Raw genomic sequence first — 22,535 nt, forward strand, 5'->3', positions numbered from 1 at the left:
AAAGCTGTAAAATGACTAATATCACTTAGGGGCCGTTTGGATATGTGGATTTTAGAATCCTTGATTTCTTCAAAATTGCAGATGGGAGACGAGAGAAGATAGAAGATAGAAACCAGACGTCGTTTTCTGATTTCTCGCCCTTCTTTCCGACAGCAAGAGAGTAGTAAATCGTCCTGTGTTTATAGGTTTTAGAAATCTCAGGATACAAGAGAGATTTCTAAAACCTGGATTTCTTACTTAAAATCCAAGAAACATTATCACGATAGGTGACAAGAGCTTGATCATGAAGCCTCTTTTACACTGTTTTTAAACTAAAACATGAATTCTAAAATCTGCATATTCAAACTACCCCTAGTCTCTCTTAAAATATGATCAAGAAGCCCTGTGCGTCCTTCAGGGCTCATGCCTCACACCAAAGCCACCAATGACGACTTTAAAAGCCGCCAAAACATATGTTTCCAAATCATGATCGAACCCATCAGTTCTCTACTCATTCATAGCATGAAATACTAGATAAAAGGTTTGTGTAGGGAATTTAATCGGGTAGAACTCAACCCTAATAGTTAGCCTTTAGAGGGAGGGCGACCATTCCCTTCTAACCCATCCTCATCCATTCCACTTATCCAATGTGGGACTATTTGCTTTTACGTGGAACCCCAACAATCTCCTCCACGCGGAAGCAACATGGACAATCTCACCCCTCCATGCGGCGGCAACATGGGAACCACGAGATACTACAACAGGATTTTCGAGATCTTCCCCGAAGGACATTTCCGCCAACAGAGGCAAACTGGGGTTTACCATGCCCTGAGCTATGATACCACTTGTTGAGAAAATCCGTCGGGCAAAACAATCAGATCGTGCACAAATTAAACAAAAAAGTAAAATCAACAAAAGCAAGCCACAAGATGAACACCAACATTTTATGTGATTCGACAAAGCCTACTCCACGGGCGAGAAACATGATCTTCCACTATGAGAAAACAATATACAAGGATTACAATGGATAAAACCCTTTCCTCACTTCTCAACCCAAGACCATACCCGAGAGATGCACCCGAAAAAGAACCCAAGAGAAAAGTCCGAGAAGAAAAACCTCTTCTCCCTTTCCCTTTCTCCCTTTGTCTCCCTTTTTCCCACTCTCCCTCTCTCGTACTCACTAGCTGCAACCCCCTTTTCATTTTGCAGCCGACCTCCTTTTTCGTATAAGGGAAGTTACCTTTTATACATAGGTTTTAAGAGAACCTAAAAATAAACACTTGCTATTCAACTTTGCTTCCCACACAAGCGAGTGGGAAATAAGGCAACTTTCCCAATAATCTCCACCTTGGCTTATTTCCTAGCCACCTGAAGATTTTTCTGTTGATGCCACCACCGGTCTGCTATTGTCGAAAACCACCATTGGCCTTCTGAAGTACCAGCTACACACCCTCGAATCATTCTGGTTCTGACTCCTCTCAAATCGATCAATACGACCAATGCACATGTGTAGCTGCCAATCCGTTGACTCACCCAGAGAACCTTGGAGTGGGATCTCGATTCATCATCCCCAAAACAAGTACTGTCACCTTCTCACCATTGTCTGCAACCTGGAAACCCATCTCTGCAACAACTGCGAAAGAGACCCTACGTGTGCGCACACTACCCTCTGTTTCCAACTAATCACCGAGATCTTAGGAACATTAGTCACCGTGTCCTCGACCAGAAGATATAACCCTCCACACTTTTCTCCTTTCATCATAACCATGCAGCCGAATGTGATTTTCATGGCTCCACCTGCATATGAAAACTTGCAACCCCTGAAGTCCAACCGGCCAAGTGACACCATATTCTTTCGCATCTTTGGGACATACATCACATCACCCAAAGTACGAACCACTCCATCAAATATCTTGATCTTCACCGTCCTAACTCCCGTGATGTTACAAGTAAACCCGTCACCCAAGGACATTATACCCACCATTGTCTCCTAAAATGTATCAAAGTATTCCCTCTTGAAGCATACATGAACATAGCACCCTGAATCTAAATCACACTCATCATGAGAAGTGTGATTACCTGTGGAGATTGTGAGAACGTCTCCGAATTATTCACCCTGCTCATCCGTTACCGCCACCGCCGTATTCGTAGCACCATTTGTCCACCTGATCAGCTCGCTTTAGACAATCTCACTTGATGTGGCCATATTCTTTGTAGCGGTAACATTGCACACCATTTCCACCGACCTTGGATCTTAACCCGCATTTTCCTAATCTTCCTAATCCCCTCTCAGACGACCTTCCTCTTTGATTTCTACCATGAACAACTAACCATGCTCTTCACTTCCACCGAGAACGGATTTTTTTCGCATCTCATTCAATAAGAGCGACGCCGTGACTTCCTCCAACTTTATCGTATCCTTACCACACAATAAAGTCATTACCAAGTTGACATACGAATCAGGAAGCAGAATAAGAAGCAAAATGGCCTTTTCTTCATCCTTCAGCTTTTCATCAACCTTGTGAAGTTGGTCCATAAGCCCATTGAACACCACAATGTGTTTCAGAAGATCCCCGTCTTCCTGCATCTTCATCCCGTACAATTGCCGCTTCAAATACAACCGGTTGGCCAAGCTTTTCGACATATAAAGCTTTTCCAACATCTCCCATAATTTAGGCATATTCCTCTTCCATAAAGTTAAACATAACGCTATCTGCCAGACATAGTCAAATTGTGCTGACCGTATTCGACTCAATGTCTTCCCACTCAGCATCTGTCATCTTCTTCGGCTTCCCATACTTTCTCTTCAACACCTTAGCCAAGCCGTGTTGAACTAGAATGTCCTTCACCCTCATCTGCCATAGGGTGAAACCAAACGAACAATTTCAACGAAATCTTTCAATTTCTTATTTTACTATGTTCAACTCTATGTATTCCTCTATCCGTAGAGTACATTGAATGCATGCCTTTTAAATCAAATATGTCGAGTAGAACTTGATTTTACCTCCATCTCATACTGCTTTGCACTTCTCAGTGTAGCGCTCCACCTCGAACGAGAATCTTTCCTAGACAATCTTTCTACTCCTAAAGACCGCTGTAGCTGCAATCCAACTACAACACCCACGATCACTCCGCCCGGCCTCGACGATCGCTCCAACCACATCTCTGATACCACTTGTTGAGAAAATCTGCCGGACAATCCAATCCGATCATGCACAAATTTAATGAAAAAGTAAAATAAATAAATCAAGCCACTTATCCGATGTGGGACTATTTGCTTTTGCGTGGAACTCCAACAATCTCCCCCTCCACGCGGAAGCAACTTGGACAATCTCACCCCTCCACGCGGCGGCAACGTGGGAACTATGAGATACTACACTGGGGTTTTCGAGATCTTCCCCGAGGGACATTTCCGCCCTTAGAGGCAAACCGGGGTTTACGACGCCCTGAGCTCTGATACCACTTGTTCAGAAAATCCATCGGGCAAACAAGCCGATCGTGCACAGATTAAACGAAAAATTAAAATCAACAAAAGCAAGCCACAAGATGTACACCAAGATTTTACGCGGTTCGGCAAAGCCTACTCCACGGGCGAGAAACACGATCTTCCGCTATGAGAAAATAGAGAAATTATATGATGGCCGACCGTGAAAACGTAAAGGGCGGAAGGAGACAAAACTTTCTTCCTTGGTTTTTTAACCAAGGAAAAATCGAAAGAGGGCTTTCTCTTGGATTTAAAATCAAGGGAGAGAGTTTTTCTCTCTCTCCGAGCTTTATATTCACGGTCGGCCACCATATAAGTTCTCGAGAAAATAATACACAAGGATTACAATGGATTTAACCCAAAACCCTTTCCTCACTTCTCAACCCACGACCGTACCCGAGAGTAACCCGAGAGATACACTTGAAAAAGAACCCAAGAGAAAAACCTCTTCTCCCTTTCTCTCCATTTTTCTCACTCTCCCTCTCTCGTTCTCACTAGCCGCAACACCTTATGACTTCCACCTGTTAGACAGACATTAAATAGTGCATCCAAAGGCGCAAGGAGGAAAAGCTAAGAATTTCTTGTTTTGGCCCACACTCTTATAAGTGAGTCTTTTATTTGTTTTTTTTATGTAAATTTTCATTCGAAACTGCACTTTTTTAGATTTTTTCGTGGACATAGTGTTCTCTAAGATAGATTCATGTCACAAAAATATGTAGTATCATAATTAAGACAATACAAGAAACAGCCTTAGCTAAGGTTGCTCCATTGTGACCTTGTGGTCAAGAGTTCGAGTCACGGAAACAGCCTCTCTGCAAAGCAGGGTTAAGACTGCGTATATCTAGCCCTCTCCAGAGCCCGCAATGGCGGGAGCCTCGTGCACCGGGCCGCTTTTTATTAATCATCATCACCTCTATAGGTATAGAAATGCAGGCAGTCAAGGACCAAAACGTACAGGTGCGGTCTAAATGTTCACGAACTTAGTTTCACGCTATTTTTGTTTCTCTTCAATTAACAATTGCCGAATATTTTTAGAAGAAGATAGATAATGAAGGATGGGTGATGTTGGAGAAGAAGAGGAAATTAGAGTGGCTACATGGAGAATCACGGGTAAGATTTATTTATTTATTTATTTTTAAAATATGTTAGAAGTTTGAGTGGTTACCACCTATGTAGAGATGTGGGGGTAGTCGGGACTTTTCTTTTTTTTTTGGTTCAAAATAAGTTAATTACCTATGCCAATTAAGGAAAACAATATAAGATTAAAAATGATTATAGATTAAAGTGGGAAGGAGATCATAATTACATTTACTAAAACAATTTTAATAGCTCCCTAAGGCCTCGTTCGTTCTGGATTTAAACTGAATATTGGACTCAAAATTGTGTTTAATTTTGAGTCCAATAATCAATTTTGGGCTAAAACACAATTCTTAAGAACCAAAATGAAAAATCAGCTGTCTTTGGATCAAAGATCAAGGGCGGTGCTTACATTATGTGCATGAATGCGCAGACACCATATAAAAATTCAAAAGAACAGGAGGGGGCTTTGCTTTATATATGGTATAGATAAATAAATGGAAGGAATCATTAAAAGGGTCTGCTTGTATGTATGGTAGGGTTTTTGTATGGTGTCTGCATGTACAAGCAAGTACTTTTAAAAAATATAGTAGCCCCCACTCACAGGATGAACCAAACCATTGATTTGTCAAGCCCCAACGTAAATAGGCCATGCCATGCCCTATCCCTTGAAATCATCTCAACAGGACGATGTTGAAATGGTGATGTATAATCACCGCCACTTTTTTGTATTTCTTTTGTTTTCTTATTTATTTCTTGGAGTGGGTCCCAATTGGTTAAGTGGGGTATGTTGTAAATACATAAAGGCAAGAAAAGGTTAAAAGAAGGGTTAGAGAATTCGAAAGGTTTAGAGAAGAGAAGAGAAGAGAGGGAAAATCTAGGGCAAGGAAAGAGAGGCTTTCTCTTGGGGCTCTAGGAGGGTTTTTGTGGTGGAACAAAACAATAATTTCTCTTCTTCTTCTTGGTTAATCAAGGTGGTTCTTCTACTCAAGGTTGAGAGGAGGAAGAGGGGTTTTTCTTCGGCTCTAGGAGGATTTTTGTGGTGAAACAAAAACAAGGTTCTTCATCTTGAGGGTAAGAAGAAAGGTTAGAGCAAGGCAATAGGGCTTTTCTCTTGGGGGCTTTTGGAGTGCTTTTGTGGCGAAGCAAAAGTAAAGTTTTTCTTAGAGGTTTGATCTTCTTCTTTCATTGTTCTTCTTCTCCATAAGCATTGTATTAGAGGGTTTTTCAAAGGAATTTTTCTCATACTCCGTGTAGAGATTTGATGGTTGCTTCGGAGTTACATCAAAGGATAGAGAGGGGTTTTATCGGTGGATTTTACCGGTGGAGGTAGCATTGTACTATTTGTTCTAAATAGTGGATTTTTGTGTTGACTTGTCCGTGGAGTATTAGAGAATAAAATAAAATAAGATCTAAGATCTGATTTTATTCTCTAATATGGAGTAGCCCATTATGGTGAACCATGTATATTCTTGTCTTCTTGTAGTTGCTTATGATTTGCTCCCTTTTGCAGTTGCGGTTTGTTTGCATATATTTTCTCCATCTCGTTAGTGCAAGATCTTGGGTATTTCTATGTATTAACCGGTGGTAAACTGGCGGGTGTTATAGAAACCTCTAGAGGGTCGCAATAATCCTATGGAGATGATTTTTGGGGTAAGGCCTATTTGCCTTAGGTACCAACAAATCAATAGCTTGGATCATGCTATGCATGGGCATGTAACTCGCTGAAGCAATACATGTCATACAAAATGTGGAATATTTTGGAAGCAATACATGACATAACAAAACTTTGACATAGTCATGTGTAGCTTATACTTATCTTGTTATTAAAATATGAGGTTTATATCTATCATTATAAAACGTTAGTTACATGTTTTGTTGCGTAAGTGGCCTAAGGAGGATATAATGAAGCTTCTAGATAGGTTTCTTCCTATCCTCAACTTTTTTCCCTATGTTGCCATTTATTTATTCTGTTTCTTTGAATTGTATATTAACATTCCCATATCTATCACTTTCAATGCTTCCCACGTATGCCAAATCATCATTTTGTGGTTGTGTAGATACCACGAGCTTTTGTTGTGAGCATATTTTAATGTGGGGAAATGTTGACACAGTCCCTTGTTTTGATAATGACCCTCCTTTTATCATTTCACACTTAAGATTATGTCAACTGATTGTGAGTGCCGAACCTATTATTAAATGCAAAATTCTGTTTAAATTTGAGTCCAATAATCGGTTTAGCACTCACAATCGTTTTTTCATAACCTAAAATGAATAGGGCCTTACTATAATATAATTCTCTAGATTAAAACAATTGATCTTGGTATGTTTGGAGACCATGAAAAAAAAAAAAAAAATTCAAGGAAATCCTATTTAGCATTTACGAAACATGAGGAGTAGATTTACGAAACATGAGGAGTAGAGAGGATTGACCAGATAGATTCGAGGGGACGGCAATTGAGGGGAGCATGAGATGGATTGGAAAATTAGGGAATGTTTTTCCCCTATTGTAGGTCATGTTAGACGACCATGAAATTTTTTTCAAGAAATATTAGCTTGCCAAGTAACAAGTAACGCGAGAAAGGTGTAGTAAGAGTGGAAGGATGAGAGAATTGAGAAGGTATTAAACTAACATTACTGAAATCAATCCATTGGATCTCGGGCATTCAAATTAAAGAAAAATCTTAGTTCTACCAAGAGTGTATAGATTTACATTTCGTTTGCTCTTCTCTTCCTTCTCCTCTATTTTTTCAGTTTAATGGGAAACCTTTCTTGGACGTGATTGCGTTCTTACCAAAGATGAACATCAATAGAGAGAGGAAGAGGGACCAAAGGCCTTATTTACAAGTTAAGAGAGCTCCCATTAAGCGAATTGGGGTAGGTAGGAGACAAAAGAGGGGACAAGCATTAATTAGAGAAAGATATTATGATGAGTGGAGAGAGAGGGTAGAGAGAGAAAGAGAGAACACCCTTTTCAAGACAAGATTTTGCTGATGTCAGCAAGAAAAAGCTGATGTGACCATTAAACCTTTACCCACATAAAATCCTGGGAACAAAAAAAACCCAGCAACCAAACAGAGCTTAGTGAACCAAGAATAGCATGTTACTTAGTGCAAAATTGGAGCCCAAGTACCTACACAAACTCTAGTGATTTGTTGCCAGAGTTAAAGAATTACCTTGATGCAAAGGCCACACACAAGGTCTATTGGCAGAACCCTAAATAAGGCCTTGTATATCAAGGGGCTAAGTTAATCCGATCAAATTCAGATTAAAGGATTTGATCACATTTGCAAAGCACATGTGGGGCCCAAAAAAGTGGCTGTTAATAAAGAGCTTAACTTCATTAACAACCACCAAGAGCTAATAAACAGGAGTAAGTAGGTTGGGATCATCCCAGCCACAATATAAAGGCCTACAAATAACAACGGTTTAGATTTCTTGGTTAAAAGAGTCTAAAGGCCATAAGAGTCTTTGGGCTGCGAGCAAGACGGGATCCCGTTTGGAAAAAAAAAAAGAAGACAATTTCCTTTGACGATGACACGTGCGCAAGAAGACAAGAACGTGAGCTCTCACATTCAAATGACAAAATCAAAGGTCACTTTCAGTCTTTCACCATAATCTTTATCTTTACGTTAAATAACGTGGGAGTGCCAGTATCAAAACTTAGGACCACGGTATATGACCAATATTCACACGTGCGACAGATTTCTCGTTTTGTGTACTGTAATCCTCTTCTCAGACTCTCCACTAGTTTATCTATATACAGGAAAGAGAACGCATTTTTGGGAGACCGAGAAAGGAAAAAACAAAACCCTAGAGTGATAGAGAGAAACCCTAGAAAGTGTTCTTCCATTCCAGAGATCGATTTTCATTAGGTCAGTCTTTTCTATCTATGTTCATCCTTTTTGTGCCTCGAGATCTCTACTTTTATCATTGTTCTGCTTTTCCCCCCCTTTTTTTTATGCCTTGTGTGAGTAGTTCTAGGGTTCATATGTAATTTTTTTTCCTTTTTGTACCGTAAAATGGCATAAAATGGATTTTTTTTTTCATTTTTAATGATTAGAGCTGGGAAGGTATCTTAGTGATTTGATGAAATTCAGTGAGAATTTATGTAATTTGTGAAAGCTTTGATTTTGTTGGTTTTCTCAAAATCATATTTGGTGTGTAATGCAGAGATATTATGTCCTTTGATCGAGGGGAGGACTTTGATTATATGGCTGAAGAGGGTGAAATGGATGATTTTGTGGAAGAAATGGATGAAAAGTTTAATGGTAGAGGCAGAGGTGAAGCAGAGCATGATGATGACTATGATATTGTTAGTTTCCTTTTCCCTGTTATTAGCCCCCTTTTTTAATCAGACATTCACAAATTGCTTGCTTACTTGGGTGGAGGTGTTTTTTTTTTTTTGAATTGAGGTTTTATTTAGATGCCCATAACTGCAAACATCAAAAGTTTCATAAAATCTATATCTCTATTGAATTGTGAGCAGCTCACCAGAGTGATATTGTTGGTTTCCTTTTCTTGTTATTAGCCCCCCTTTTTAATCAGACATATGCAAATTAATTACCCACTTAGATTATTTATTTATTTTTGGAATTGGGTACTATTTAGATGCCCATAACTGCAAAACATCAAAAGTTTCGTAAAAGCTATATCTCTATTGAATTTTGAGCAGCTCACTAGAGTGTTATTGATAGTTTCCTTTTCTTGTTATTAGCCTACTTGAGTGGATGCTTTTTTTTCTCTGAATTGGGGTCTATTTAGATGCTCATAACTGCAAACATCAAAAGTTTCTTAAAATCTATGTCTGTATTGAATTGTGAGCAGCTCACTAGAGTGACAGATACATCATCCGCGCAAGCCCGGAGAGGAAAGGATATTCAGGGAATCCCGTGGGACAGACTGAATATAACAAGGGAAAATTATAGACAGACCCGTCTGGAACAGTATAAGAACTACGAGAACATCCCCTCATCTGGGGAGATCATTGATAAGGTCTTTTTCTATACCATAGTTTATTTGACTATAAGCAGAGGAAGTTGTAATAAGCTTTTGTTGGCATTGATGTATTGAAAGTTCTACCCACTTATTTAGGAATGCAAACAAATGGAAAAAGGTGGCAATTATTATGAGTTTCGGCACAACACGAGATTGGTGACACCCACTATTCTTCATTTTCAGGTCAGTAGATTTTTGCAAATGCCGCATACGTGACTTTTCTATGAAATATTCAATTGATGTTTGTACGGACTTTTACTATTGGCCGACGTGCTAGCGCATTGTCAAATATTAGGAACTGGACAGTACATCATTTTAAACTTAACATTCATTTGTTCAGCATTTTGTCTTGCTTCCCTTGCATTTATTGAATTTTTTTTCTCGCAAGTCTTACACTATATCTTGCTATGCCTTTTCTTTCCATGTTTGTTTGTTACTCTAGTTGTTGTTGGCGTGTTAGGACCATAGTTATCGAAGCTTCTTAGTTGGGTTGGAAGCTTACTTCTGAAGCTAAAATCACATTAAACCTAAATGAATGAAACATGTAAAACTACAAATCCCTAAAACTTGTAATTCTAATCAGCACGAAGTCCTTTTTACTAACCTACATTAATCCTTCCTCCCTACCCTACTTTAGTCCATCACTTTCTACTTGTTTCTTGTTTGCTTCCTATGTGGCTTATTCCATGCTTCATGATGACTTTTGATGATGCTTCCCACACATTTCCTCTTTTTACTTAGACCCCTCACTTCCTACTTTCGCCCCCCGTTCCCACATCGCTTCTCGAACTGTCTTCCCACTCTGACAACTATGGTTATGAGCATTTTTCTTATGAAACATTTTTGACATATGTTCATCTTGAGCTATTTTATTTGATAGGATTCAAGTTGATTGCCTACCGCTCTAGTGCCATCTCTTAAACTCAATGAAGTTAGTGGCAAGCACTTTGTGTCTTCTCTTCACCATTTATGAAAAGATAATGTTTTCAATTTTCACAATTTGTCAAAGGGTTCTCAAACAAAGTAGTTTGTTCTGTATGATGTATCTAGAGCATATGGAATTATTCCCAATTCCTTATTCACTATTTCTCAATTTGATCATTAATAATAGAGCTATTTCCCCTTGCATTACTGGTAAAGCTCTTTCCTTAGGTTATTAACCAAATTTGTTTGCTCCGTATGGTGTATCTAGAGCATTTGGAATTATTCCCAATTCCTTATTCACTACATCTGAATTGGAGCATTAATAGTAGACCTGTTTCCTCTTGCATTAGTGGTAAAGCCATTGCATTACTGGTAAAGCTATTTCCTCTGGCATCCTTTTGAATTAGTAACCTTTTTTTTTAGATGCAAACTTAAAAGATAAATTAATAACCCTTTTATTGTTCCAAAAGTTCCCTGACCTGATTTGCAAACCCTAGATTTGCATTAATTTTCTTCTGAGGTTATAGGGTGCCTTTCTTCATTTCCTTAATCTTTATGTTCCTCCGTAATCACTTGAATGAGCTCTTGATATGATAGAACTACCATTGTATGATTTTCACTTTGTAATTTTCAGTTTGTAGTATTTATTGTAACCCTACGACCCATGTTACACGAATTCTACTGAATGGATGAAGTACCCATGTTAGACACATGTCGGATTCCAATACGTTAGCATTCTCTACCAAGGCATAGAATTTTTTCATCCTCTGAGGGGATGAAGCTTTGCGAGGAGGATCCTCCCCAATGGCCGTGTGGCCATTTTTTTTAACAAAGGTTATTTACTTTCCCCTTTTTTTGGTAATTTTTTTTACCTCAACAGCTACTCTGTCGCTAACTTGCTATTAACATATTTATACATCTCTTTTAGGCTGGAGAAGATGTCCCTCTTAATGCAGCAGAAAAATCACCAAAACTGAAGGAAATAAAAAAGCATCCCTACTACAAAACAATTCAGAGAAGGGAATATAGAGAAAGATAGTGGAAGAACACATTGAATATTATCCATAACCCTTACTTAACCAGTAACTGTAAGCATGCTTATTCCTTGATTCTAATTTAACCTACTGCCCTTTGTCAAGCTCGAGAATAGATGAAGAGGAAAATAAGCAGAGTAGAAGAAGGGAGAGGCTTCATGAATCGGGTGGAAAGGAGTAGGAGTTGCCTTCCACTAATCTCCTCTCTATATATCGCTTAACATATTATCTGAAGCTACATAAACACCATTTCTATTACATATTACAAATGAATATAGATGAATCAAATGACTTTCTTAACCTATATAATAAATTGACAATAACTTCTACTGACCGCATCCATGGGTCTTAGAATCTAAATCTAAATAGAAAGTTTAAAGTCCTAAAAGGTTCCCACAATCAGACAGTCTCTTCGTGAGAGACTTCACAAAACCAATTCTAATTAGCCTAAAAAACGAAATAAAAGAGGACCATAACTCCTAAAATGTAAGTTCGAAAACTGTTTTTGAATTTCAGCCTACTTAATTGTTATCTTAATTCAATTCCATGACATTAAAGGATCTTCGGAAGGCCATAACCCCAGAACTGTATTTTCATGATGAATGGAGCTCGGATTCCCTACTAATGCCAGTGTATCAGTACGCCATCTTTTTAGGCCTTTTTTTTATTATTCGTCTTCCCTCCATTCTCCTATAGCATTGGTGCAACGGTAAGGTTGCTCCATTGTGACCTTGGGGTCATGGGTTCGAGTCACGGAAACAGCCTCTCTGCAAAGCAGGGGTAAGGCGGCGTACATCTAGCCCTCCCCAGACCCCGCAATGGCCGGAGCCTCTTGCACTGGGCCACCCCTCCATTCTCCTATAGCATGTCTCAAGCCTGTTGGATCATGTGAAGTGCATCAGATTGGGAGTTTTTTTCTTCTTTTTATTAATAATGTGGGAGTAGAAGTTTGTGATTTTTGCAAATAAAAATGGAGCTATGTAGGACAACCACCATCACAGAGGTTTCTCCTTTACAAATTGAAGTCAATCCTCCTCTAACAAGTTACCGTTTTTTATTATTTTGTTTTTAATTATCCCAGTTACAGTTTGTCTTTTGACATTTTATTTTAATATTGTTTCCCTAATTGTTTGTCAAAAAAGTTCTTTGAGCTCTATCATCACTCTATATTTTGAGCTTTAATCTTAATGATATGCTGTATGTTGGATGTTGAATGTTTGCATTTTTCTGAATCTTTTTTATTGAAGGGCACATACATAGACACACAACAAACATTTTCTTATTAATTGTTGTAATAGCTTTACTTCATATTCTATAAAATTATATTTCAATTCTTAGAATGACATTTACTTCTATCATTTTGCTTGCAGCTGAGGAACTTGGTCTGGTCTACTTCCAAACATGATGTCTATCTCATGTCAAACTATTCTGTTGTTCATTGGTCCTCTTTAGCTTGCAATTTGTCAGATGTCCTCAATTTCTCAGGGCATGTGGCACCTTCTAAGGTTTTAATCTCTTATTCCTTTGCAAACATTTAGCATAAATTCATTTTCTAGGCCATTTTTATTGTTGTTTTTATTGATATGTGTTTGCATGCACTTTCTTCATTTTCTTAGTTTCAGCTGGTTATGGTTTTTAACTGCGTGAATTAGCTACTCTTGGTGGCTATGTTTTACTGTCTTTTGAGCTGTGAATTACTTCTATTATTTTGTTGTATAGAAATACCCGGGAAGTTTGTTAGAAGGTTTTACACAAACTCAAATTAGTACGCTTGCAGTCAAGGACAATTTGCTGGTTGCAGGAGGCTTCCAAGGAGAACTTATTTGTAAGGTAAGTTTATTTCTCTACTTATACTCAAGGGTGATCTTTCATTTATTGCATGTTTGTTACAACATAATACTGCACATGATCACATTTTTTCATAATTCATCATAGTTGCACATTTGCAAGGCTTTCTATGCCTGCATGTTGTTGGCAATGAAATTGTGGACATTGGGACTGAAAAGTCCTTTTTCTTTGATGGAGAGATGGGCCCCACGAGCTTTGCTTGTGCAAAGTAGGGGATGGGCCACAGAAATTATCACATGGAAGTATGGAACTGAAAGACAAGGCCTGCGAGATTTCCTTATAACTATTTAAGCACGGACTTCACAGATTAATAGTTTAATATAGATAGAATGGGAGGAGATGGGGCCACCATTGTACATGTGCAAATAAAGAAGCAGCAGGACCCACCTGTTGAGAGAGAGCCAACTTCTAATCCATGCAAGAAAAGATTGTCGTCCTATTTGTCAATTAGATGGGGACAAATCTCTTTTCTACATAAACCAAATGGATGAGGTCCACTATCTAATTCACGTAAATCAAATAGATGGACCCCTCATGCAATTATGAGTGCAAGTCATGGTTACGTGGAGCACAAAACCACATATGAATGGCGTGGAGGTGGTTGTCTCCATCACTTGGGTCCATGTAAATGCCTAAACGGGAGTCAATCACCTTTGGGAGGAGATAAGAAATGAATTTTAATGAAAGATGTGGGAGAATGGCTGAAAAGAGAAGAAAGAACTGTATTTTCAAGAGAGTAGATATCTCTCATTCGATCAAATATTTCCAATCAATCTGCCTTTAGTTCGATATAAAATATTGATCAATTGATCAAAGACCTCTAATTGATCTCTTCATTTGCCAGATAAGATATGGATATAAGATCTTTGATCGACCTCTTGATCATTGGCTAGAAGGTATTGGGTTTTTTTTTATGACATAAATCATCAAATCAATCTTTTGCTCATAAATTTTCAATTGATCACTCAATCGTCGGGTGAAAAATATTGATAATTGAATCCCAGGTATTCAATTGATCTCCTGACTCCTGATATTGGATAAACTTTATCTGATTGATCTCCCAACTGTCAGATCGATTGATATAAATCATCAACTAAAAAACCGTTCCTCTAATTGTTGGATTGAATGTTGTCAATTGTTGGAGTCTCCATCAATCTTCTGATGATCAGATAAAAAATATTGATTGTTGAATCCAAGTCCTTGTATTGATTTCTGGATCATGGGATAAGATGCGCTGGTCATCCAATCAAACGATACTAATCATAGAAGGGCTTCACCCATTCATGCCAGGTAAGACAAAGTTTCAATTATTCATCCAAAAGGGTTTAGCCCCACCATGCCAACCATAGGGGGTTTTCATCCCTCCATGTTGACCCATGATTTTTATCCATTCATGTCAATTTGGAAGAAACTCTATTTCTTAACCAAAGGGGTTTGCATTTCAACCTCCATGCCAACACGGGGGTGGTACTCACCCCACATGTTAATCAAAAAGAAATTTAACTGCGAATTGAACCAATTTCTTAGTCTACTGATCAGGACGACCAATCTCTTCTGATCAAGAAGACCAAGCCTTTGATGTGTCGATCAATAAGAGTAATCCCTTGCTTTGTTGATCAAGAAGACAAAGCTCTTGATCTAAAGATCAAGAAGACCAATTCCTTGGTATCAAGACGACAATCCCTTGATCTTCTGATAAAAAATACCAATCATTGATATGTTTATTGAGAACAAGTCCCTTGATTTGCTAATCAAGAAGATCAATTCCTTGACCTGCTTATCATGAAGGCAGATCCTCAATTTGTGTTCAAGAAGGTAAGTCTGACAAACATTTTTAGAAAAAAAGGTAAGTCTGACAAAGAAGAGCTTTGACCGCATCATTCATTACCTAGCATGAGGGATGATCATTCCGAGTTTCCTACAGAGACTGAAGCAACAAGATACTTTATTTCTTTAAATTTAGGATATTGCCACCAATGGAATACTACGCCTTCCTAATACTAATGATTGGATTTTTAATCACTCCTACTAATCCATGAGTTTGCAAGAGACAACCCAAGGAGTCTGTTATGCTCACGGGCATGTACCATAGCCTCCATCATTATGGTGATTTCTTGTAACTCTTGCTCACCTCATAGTCTTTGTTAGAGAAAAACTATAATTCCTCTTTTCCTGGTTGACTTGTGGCTACACATGTATTTTTTTGTTTTCTTGGGTGCAAGGGCAAAAGATTTACTTTTATGCTCCAGAAGTGCAAGGAGAGAGGGTCTGAAAATGGTCTATTCTTAAGTATAGAATTTGCAGATAGAGGGAGAGCTCAGGACAGTGATTTTTCTACTTGGTGAGAAATTTTCCATTACGTTGGTCTCTTTATGGATGTGGGGAATTATCCTTAGACATATTGAAGATGTAATCTATAATCTGCAGAGTCGTTTCAGAGGTAGAAACATTTCTTCATCGGATTTACTTGGCTTCTAACACAGTCCATAAATGAGAGATGATACTTATCAAGTCACCTTGTGATATACTAGGTGACATTGAGAGCGTGGCTCTTATTATAGATTAAAAGGGAGTGAGATTTCACTTCATAGGGACCGTATAAGAGATGACCCTTTTGATGTTTGTTTACCTCTAATCCATCTCCGGATGGACTCCTGTCACTCCAATGGATTGCAATTTGCAAATATCTCATAGAAGGCGTAAGGATCATTACCATTTTTCTCCAACACGCAAAGTAGCCATTAAAAAACGTGCAAAGTAAATGGAATAGAAAGCTTAAAAGATCTCTTTTATTGATTAATCTAAGAGAATTGACTACAAAGTTGTGGCCTGACGAATTAGTTGTTTTGAGGTTGTCTGCGGGCCATGAAGGCACCTGTGAGTGAGCCCCCTCGTAGCCGTCAAAAAATTTGTCGGAAAGTTCACTCTCGCCATACTTAATGGAGCCCACCAAAGGAAAAGAAGAAGAAGAGGGAATAGAGGATATGAGGAAAAGGGCCAACAACTACTTTCTTTTCTTTTTGGCAGTATTTGGTTGTGTGGAAAAGAAGAAGAAGAGGGAATAGAAGATATGAGGAAAAGGGCCAACGACTGCTTTCTTTTCTTTTTGGCAGTATTTGGTTGCGCATTGTCTTGGCAGTGATGGGGATCGTAGACGTCCCTTACGGGTTTATTCTAGGCGAGGCCGCACTCAGGGGGCCCCATAGGGATCTTTTTATTATTCGTAGGGACATTTTGGGTATTATTTGTTGTTCGTACGGACATTTTGGGGATTTTTGGCTTTATTAGGGATATTTTGTTCTTTTCCTGGTTTTGGGGACATGTTAGTCTTTTTTGTTTTTGTTGATGCCTATATATAGGCTAGTTGTATACTTTATATTCACTTTTGGATGATTTGATTAAGATATAGCGTCTGAGATTTTCCCTGATTCTCCTCTATTCTTCTCTTCTCATCTTCTTCTTCTCTTCTTCTTCTTTACTCTTATTCTTCTCTCCCTATCCTGCGTCACTGACCTAATCCACAAATTAGTGTCATTCCTTTGTTTTGTTTTTATAATAGCCATTCTTATCACTAAGAATTTATGCTTTTTCTTGGACTAAGAGACACCTTCCTATAATCCAAAGGACTTTCTTAAACAATGGTAAAATGATACTTGAAGTATGCTATATATGTTTTTCACTTGTTTAGATATTGTCCACCTAAAAGCAACTTTAGCGTTCTCTTGAACTCATTTAAAAATCACATAAAAAAACCCCCAATGTAGAAACAGTTTGAACAGCCAGTTTCAGCCCAAAAGCCCAAGTACTTCTAAGGCTTACTTTAAAAATAAAAAATAAATATTATTCATGTTTTTTTTCAAATGGCCACATCTCAACACGTACTAAGCCTTACCGAAAAGTCTATTAAAATCAACATAATTCCATATAGGTGAAGCAATCAAACTCCTAAAATCTCAGATAAGAATTGGATTCATAAAATGGATCAGTAGCTCCAGAAAGAGGTGCCTAAACGGGATTAGGCTTCTGATGAGCAAGTATTTCCGACTGAAAGTTTCAACTTTCAATTCAAGTTATGCAAAGAAGAGGAGTTCGACTGATTGCTTTTACGCGAGAATAAAGTGCATTAGCTATATGCCTTGCCGTTTGTGAAATCTGCTTTCAATCAAAAGGAGATGAGAGATAAGCAACTTGCCTTCCTTAGGATTAGCCATGTTGGATGAATGCCTGGGAAGAAGAGCTCCTCCAGACCATGCATAAGTAGCACCATCGCTGGGCATGCTGGGTTAGTCACATTGTGGTGCGGTTTGAGCCCTCTCAGCATAGGGCATCATTGGCCCCCATAAGCGCACCCCCCCCCCCCCCCCCTCTCTTGCGATGAACACGAGAAGTCTTGAACCCACAACCTTGCTCTGAATGGAGGATCGTGGTGGTACCAGTCTTACCAAAAGCTATAGTTGATGGAAAGGGCGCAACCGTTATCTTTATTGAGTAGCACCTCGCGGGACAGGACGGGTTAATCACACCATGGGGCGGTCTGAGCCCTCCAAGCACAGGGGGCATCGTTGGCCCCCATAAGCCAACAGTTTTGTTTTTACAATAACCATCCTTATCACTCCCAATTAGCGACTTTTCTTGTCCCCATTTCTTGCGTAAAAGTGATTAGTCGATCTCCTCTTCTTTGAATTTTTGTAATTTTTATTTTATTTTTATTTTGTGAAAGAGTGATCAGGCAACCTGGTCCACGGTTATTTCTGAGAGGATATCTCGTGCAAGACCTCAGCCGCGTTTGACCCATCACCGAGGAGTGGTTCAAACTTAATTTTGACGGGAGCTCATTTGGGAACCCAGGCAGGGCTGGAATTGGTGGTGTCGTTCATGATTGCGATGAAGCTGTTGTCATGACATATTCAAGCCCGGCTGGCATATGCGATGCGAATGAAGCCAAGGTAACCTCTCTCTTATTTGGATTGAAATGGTATGGTAAAAACATCATTGGACCCTTTATCGTCGAGGGTGACTCCACAAACACCATTGCATGGGCTAAGAACTTACGTTGTGGGCCTTGGCGATTAGCAAGCAAAAATCGACGAAATTCGGGATCTGGCTAGAGTCATTCGTCCACAATTTTATCACATGAGAAGATCTGCGAATTCCATGGCAGATTAACTCGCTAAGGCTGGGGCCAACCAGGAGACTACGATTATCATGGATGAAAGAAGTACGGTGGGAAATACTGAGATGTAATTGTATTGGATTATTCGGATTGTTATTTTTTATTGCTATCACGGCAATTGCAACCGAGGACAACCTGTCCCCTATGTATGTTTTTGCTATGATATTGGAATAAAATTCATAACCTTTTTGAAAAAAAGGGGGGTGGGGGGGGTGGGGGGGCTTAAATGCATGAGTTAGATGCGTCGCCGCTTGTGAGGACTGCTTTCAATCAAAAGGAGTGAGCGATAAGCGACTTGCCTTCCTCAGGATTAGCCATATTGGATGAATGCCCAGGAAGAAGGGCTCCTCCACACCCTGGACTTGAGACAGATGTTGTCATGTTGAATAATCGTGCTCTATAACCAACACTTCCTTGTCTTCAGTAGCCTTTTTTCCACCAATAAGGAGATTACTGGTGTTGATTTCCCATTTCTCTTTTTCCCTCTTCTTTTTTAAATCTTGTTTCCTTTTTATATTTCCTATTTCACTCCTTGAATTGGTTTCCCAACTCCGTAACTATGATTGAGGCCCCTAAACCTTTGAAGTCTGGTTTCTTAGTATATGGATATATGGATGCAAACATGCGGTCTAATATGCATGTACGGCCATGGGTTTTTATGGACAGTTTCATTCACATCTGACATTAGATTTGAAAAGATCCATTATGCTTACATGTTGAGGTGCGGATATAAGCATATGTTGTATGTTAAGCAGTGCCTCTAATATGAATTTATAGGTGTCCGTTCTGTGTGCCTATGTGTTACCTTCACACACAGCGAGATGCCTATTAAAAACTCTGCAAATACAATTTGCTACTGGCCTCTTCATCATCAGATTAATGGTGTACTTTGATTGTATTCCAGAGATTGGACTGGCAAGGTGTTAGCTTCTGTAGCAGGACAACCTTTGATGACAATGCGATCACAAATGCAGTTGAAATTTACGACTGTTTAAGGTATTACCTTCTTCTATTTAGTTTCTGCGGCAGATATTTCTGAGGAACACAGTTTGATGCATGTAAAGAAATTGCTTACAGTGGCGGCATCCATTTCATGACATCCAATAATGATTGTGGCGTGCGAGAATTCGATGCAGAGAGGTTTCAGCTTTTGAATCACTTCCGATTCCAATCACCTGTGAATGTGAGTATTTTTCCTCTTACCAATACCATCAAGTTCTCAATTCCCTTCCGCTTACTAACTTCTTAAACGATGAGGACGTGTTTGAATGATTGGCTTCTTCCTTATTATTTTACCCATCTGACACTTGTAAATTTCTTTGGCTGAACAAAATGCTTTGCAGCACACATCAATTAGTCCAGATGGTAGGCTTCTCACAGTCGTTGGAGACCAGCTTGCTGGGTTGCTCGTGGATTCCCAAACTGGAAAGGTAAATGCCTTAAAAGTTTACCTCTGGAATTGGATTATATTGCAGCCATAATTTCGGATTTCGGTCAAGACCAAAACCGAAATCAGTCGAAACCGAAATGTCCAAATTTCACTAAAATGCTTTTTTAAAAAAATCCCAAGATTTCGGCTGAAATTTCGTTACAAAACATGAAAATTTGTTTTTTTCCCGAATTTCGGTATTTCGGCCGAAATTTCGGTTTCAACTGAGTCCAAAACCGAACGGAGATTTAAAACCATGATTGCAGCCAATCAATATCCTATGTGTTTCCAACTCATATGCTGCAAATTGTTTTGTGATGCACAGACGGTAGCTCAGTTTCTAGGTCATCTGGATTATTCTTTCGCGTCAGCATGGCACCCAGATGGCCGAACTTTTGCCACAGGAAATCAGGACAAGACATGCCGTGTTTGGGATGTTAGAAATCTCTCATCTGCCGTTACAGTTCTGAAGGGAAACTTGGGTGCCGTTCGATCAATACATTTCTCCTCAGATGGGCAATTCATGACAGTGGCAGAACCTGCGGACTTTGTCCACATTTATAATACCAAAGCAGATTACAAGAAGCGACAAGAAATCGATTTCTTTGGGGAGGTTTCTGGGGTTTCAATGAGTCCAGATGACGAGTCCATCTTTATAGGAGTGTGGGACAGAACTTATGCCAGTTTGCTTCAGTATGGCAAAAGGCATGCATATAATTATCTGGACTCCTATTTTTGATTGAAGGATGCTCATAAGCGGCCAACGCTTGTTTATTTTTTGCTTCTTTTTGGATGCAGAGAGGCCTTGATCAACGATGATGTTTAGATGCTGTGAAAGGAGCAGTGTTCACACAGCATATATATTTATACATGTACAGTGCAAAAATGTTTGGCTTCAGAGTAGAGCAAGGAAGGCTTCACATCAAGATGTAGAAGGTTCGAGAAACAAAGAGCTTTCACTGTTAGACTGCTTTATTCTTCAAGTAAACTCAATGTGGTGCAAGGACTATTGTTTCGCAAGCTTTCATGCAACAGGTGGGATTTTGTTTCTTATTGTTTTCGTATCATATTTTTTGTTTATCTGAGGTACTTGTAGGGCCTGTTTGATTGTAGGATAGATAAACCTTGAATAAGACATTGTTCTGAACTGATTGTTGTGATGGGTAGCTCGTCCCGAATTAGTTTTTACCTTTGCTTGTGGACATTTTTTTTTTATCCGAGAAAATTTTAGCTCCGGGTAAGTGAAATCTCCCATCTCATTTAGTTTTTTTTTTTTTTTTTTGAATGTTCTAGGGTGTTGGGTTCAATTTGGTTGGGGCATGGAATCCTCTCACATGTCAAACATGTGCCATCTTTCTTACTAGCAATTTGAAGTATGTGATTCCACCTACTGAAAAAGACCAACCTATATTTTGCATAGCAGCTTATCTTTTATGCTTTTCAAGTAATACAAGGAGCTAATTCGATGTTTCAAAGTTGTTTTTTGTTTGTGAAATAACCAATTACTCCAAATGCTTAAGCTTTCAGTGTTGGGTGTTGAGGCTAACCCTGTGATCTGCTCATAATTGGAGAAATTGGGACACTTATGTAGCTCGAACTAGGGATCAGAGTGATCAATTGCTCAATTCAATTGAGAACAAGATCAGTTTGATTGGAAAATTGAGAAATTGAGAAATTGTGAGTCCAAAATCGTAATCAAAGCACAAAATTTTCGATCAATATCATGAAAAAAGTCTAATCCAATGGCAAAGATGGACTCAAAATGCCATAGTTACTTTCTTCCTTTTAGATTTTTGCCAAAATGCACTTTTTCAAACTTCTCCACAAGTGCCCTTCTCAATGTGTCCCAGGTGAATATGATGCACTAAGGGCATCTAGACCATAAATCCTTCTAATATGAGGGGGCATGACTTCTCTTACACAGGCAAGAATATTCAGTTCTGTTTTAGAGAAGATTATTACAAACATTGATTTTTTTAAAAAAAAATAGGAGATTTTTGGTAAAAAAAAAAAGCTGATTTCATGCAATCAACCACAATATTTGGAAATGAATTATCACCCGAGCCCAGAATTTTTCATGATTAATCAATACCATTGATTAGGGCTTTGATTAAGGACTGAGATTTGATTCTAAAAAGACCATTTTGCTCTTGATCTAAGCTAATCAAAGGCAAACAGTTATCCATTTCCAAAGAGATTCCCTCTAATTTTGTCTAATTTTAAAAGCTAGAAATCATTTGAATGTTTACATCTCTGGAATCAACCATAACTATTGACCTAATTTTGATCAATGGTCAGGATGAACGCATGGAAAATGACTGTTTTACTCTCAACTAGAGCCACCTGACAATGTATACCTGGTTTTTTAGGTTTGCCCTTGAAATTGCATGGTTGGGGTAAGGAAATAGTGACAGTAAGGAAACAATATAAGAGCCACAGCGTCTATGCATTTTTCATTTCTTTATTGACTCGGGTGAGTTGAAAGGGTTTTGAATTTTTTATTGACTCGCTGCAATGAAACTGAGCTGACTCAATGATTCAATGGTTGACTCTAGTTTTTAATGTGAACTCTTAGTACCAAGCACATTG

The 22,535-nt window shown here is 38.8% G+C and overlaps 1 protein-coding gene across 2 annotated transcripts; it reads left to right on the forward strand.

Moving 5' to 3' along the window:
* The first annotated feature begins 8,257 nt into the window (after positions 1-8,257).
* LOC143860465 (putative WD repeat-containing protein C2A9.03) lies at positions 8,258-21,180 on the forward strand. Of its 2 annotated transcripts, XM_077371132.1 has the most exons (11): positions 8,258-8,415; positions 8,714-8,855; positions 9,368-9,535; positions 9,635-9,721; positions 12,867-13,001; positions 13,216-13,326; positions 19,422-19,513; positions 19,595-19,700; positions 19,861-19,947; positions 20,272-20,651; positions 20,745-21,180. In XM_077371132.1, the coding sequence occupies exons 2-11, from the start codon at positions 8,721-8,723 to the stop codon at positions 20,770-20,772; spliced, it is 1,329 nt and encodes a 442-aa protein (XP_077227247.1). In that variant the 5' UTR covers positions 8,258-8,415; positions 8,714-8,720; the 3' UTR covers positions 20,773-21,180. The 2 variants fall into 2 exon arrangements, with proteins under 2 accessions (XP_077227247.1, XP_077227246.1); XM_077371131.1 differs by having other exon boundaries at positions 20,272-21,180.
* The last annotated feature ends 1,355 nt before the right edge of the window (positions 21,181-22,535 follow it).

Source organism: Tasmannia lanceolata, unplaced genomic scaffold, assembly GCF_043159265.1.
Source record: "Tasmannia lanceolata isolate RefF3 unplaced genomic scaffold, GAP_Taslan_0.1 ptg000037l, whole genome shotgun sequence".
NCBI lineage: Eukaryota > Viridiplantae > Streptophyta > Magnoliopsida > Canellales > Winteraceae > Tasmannia > Tasmannia lanceolata.

What these genes read in the sequence shown, in the direction of transcription:
- LOC143860465 (XM_077371131.1), top strand. Translation starts at nt 8,721, where the DNA reads ATGTCCTTTGATCGAGGGGAGGACTTTGATTATATGGCTGAAGAGGGT. An exon ending in CCACTATTCTTCATTTTCAG is followed by an intron (nt 9,722 to 12,866) that starts GTCAGTAGATTT and finishes TTTTGCTTGCAG; the next exon opens with CTGAGGAACTTGGTCTGGTC. An exon ending in GATTCCAATCACCTGTGAAT is followed by an intron (nt 19,701 to 19,860) that starts GTGAGTATTTTT and finishes AATGCTTTGCAG; the next exon opens with CACACATCAATTAGTCCAGA.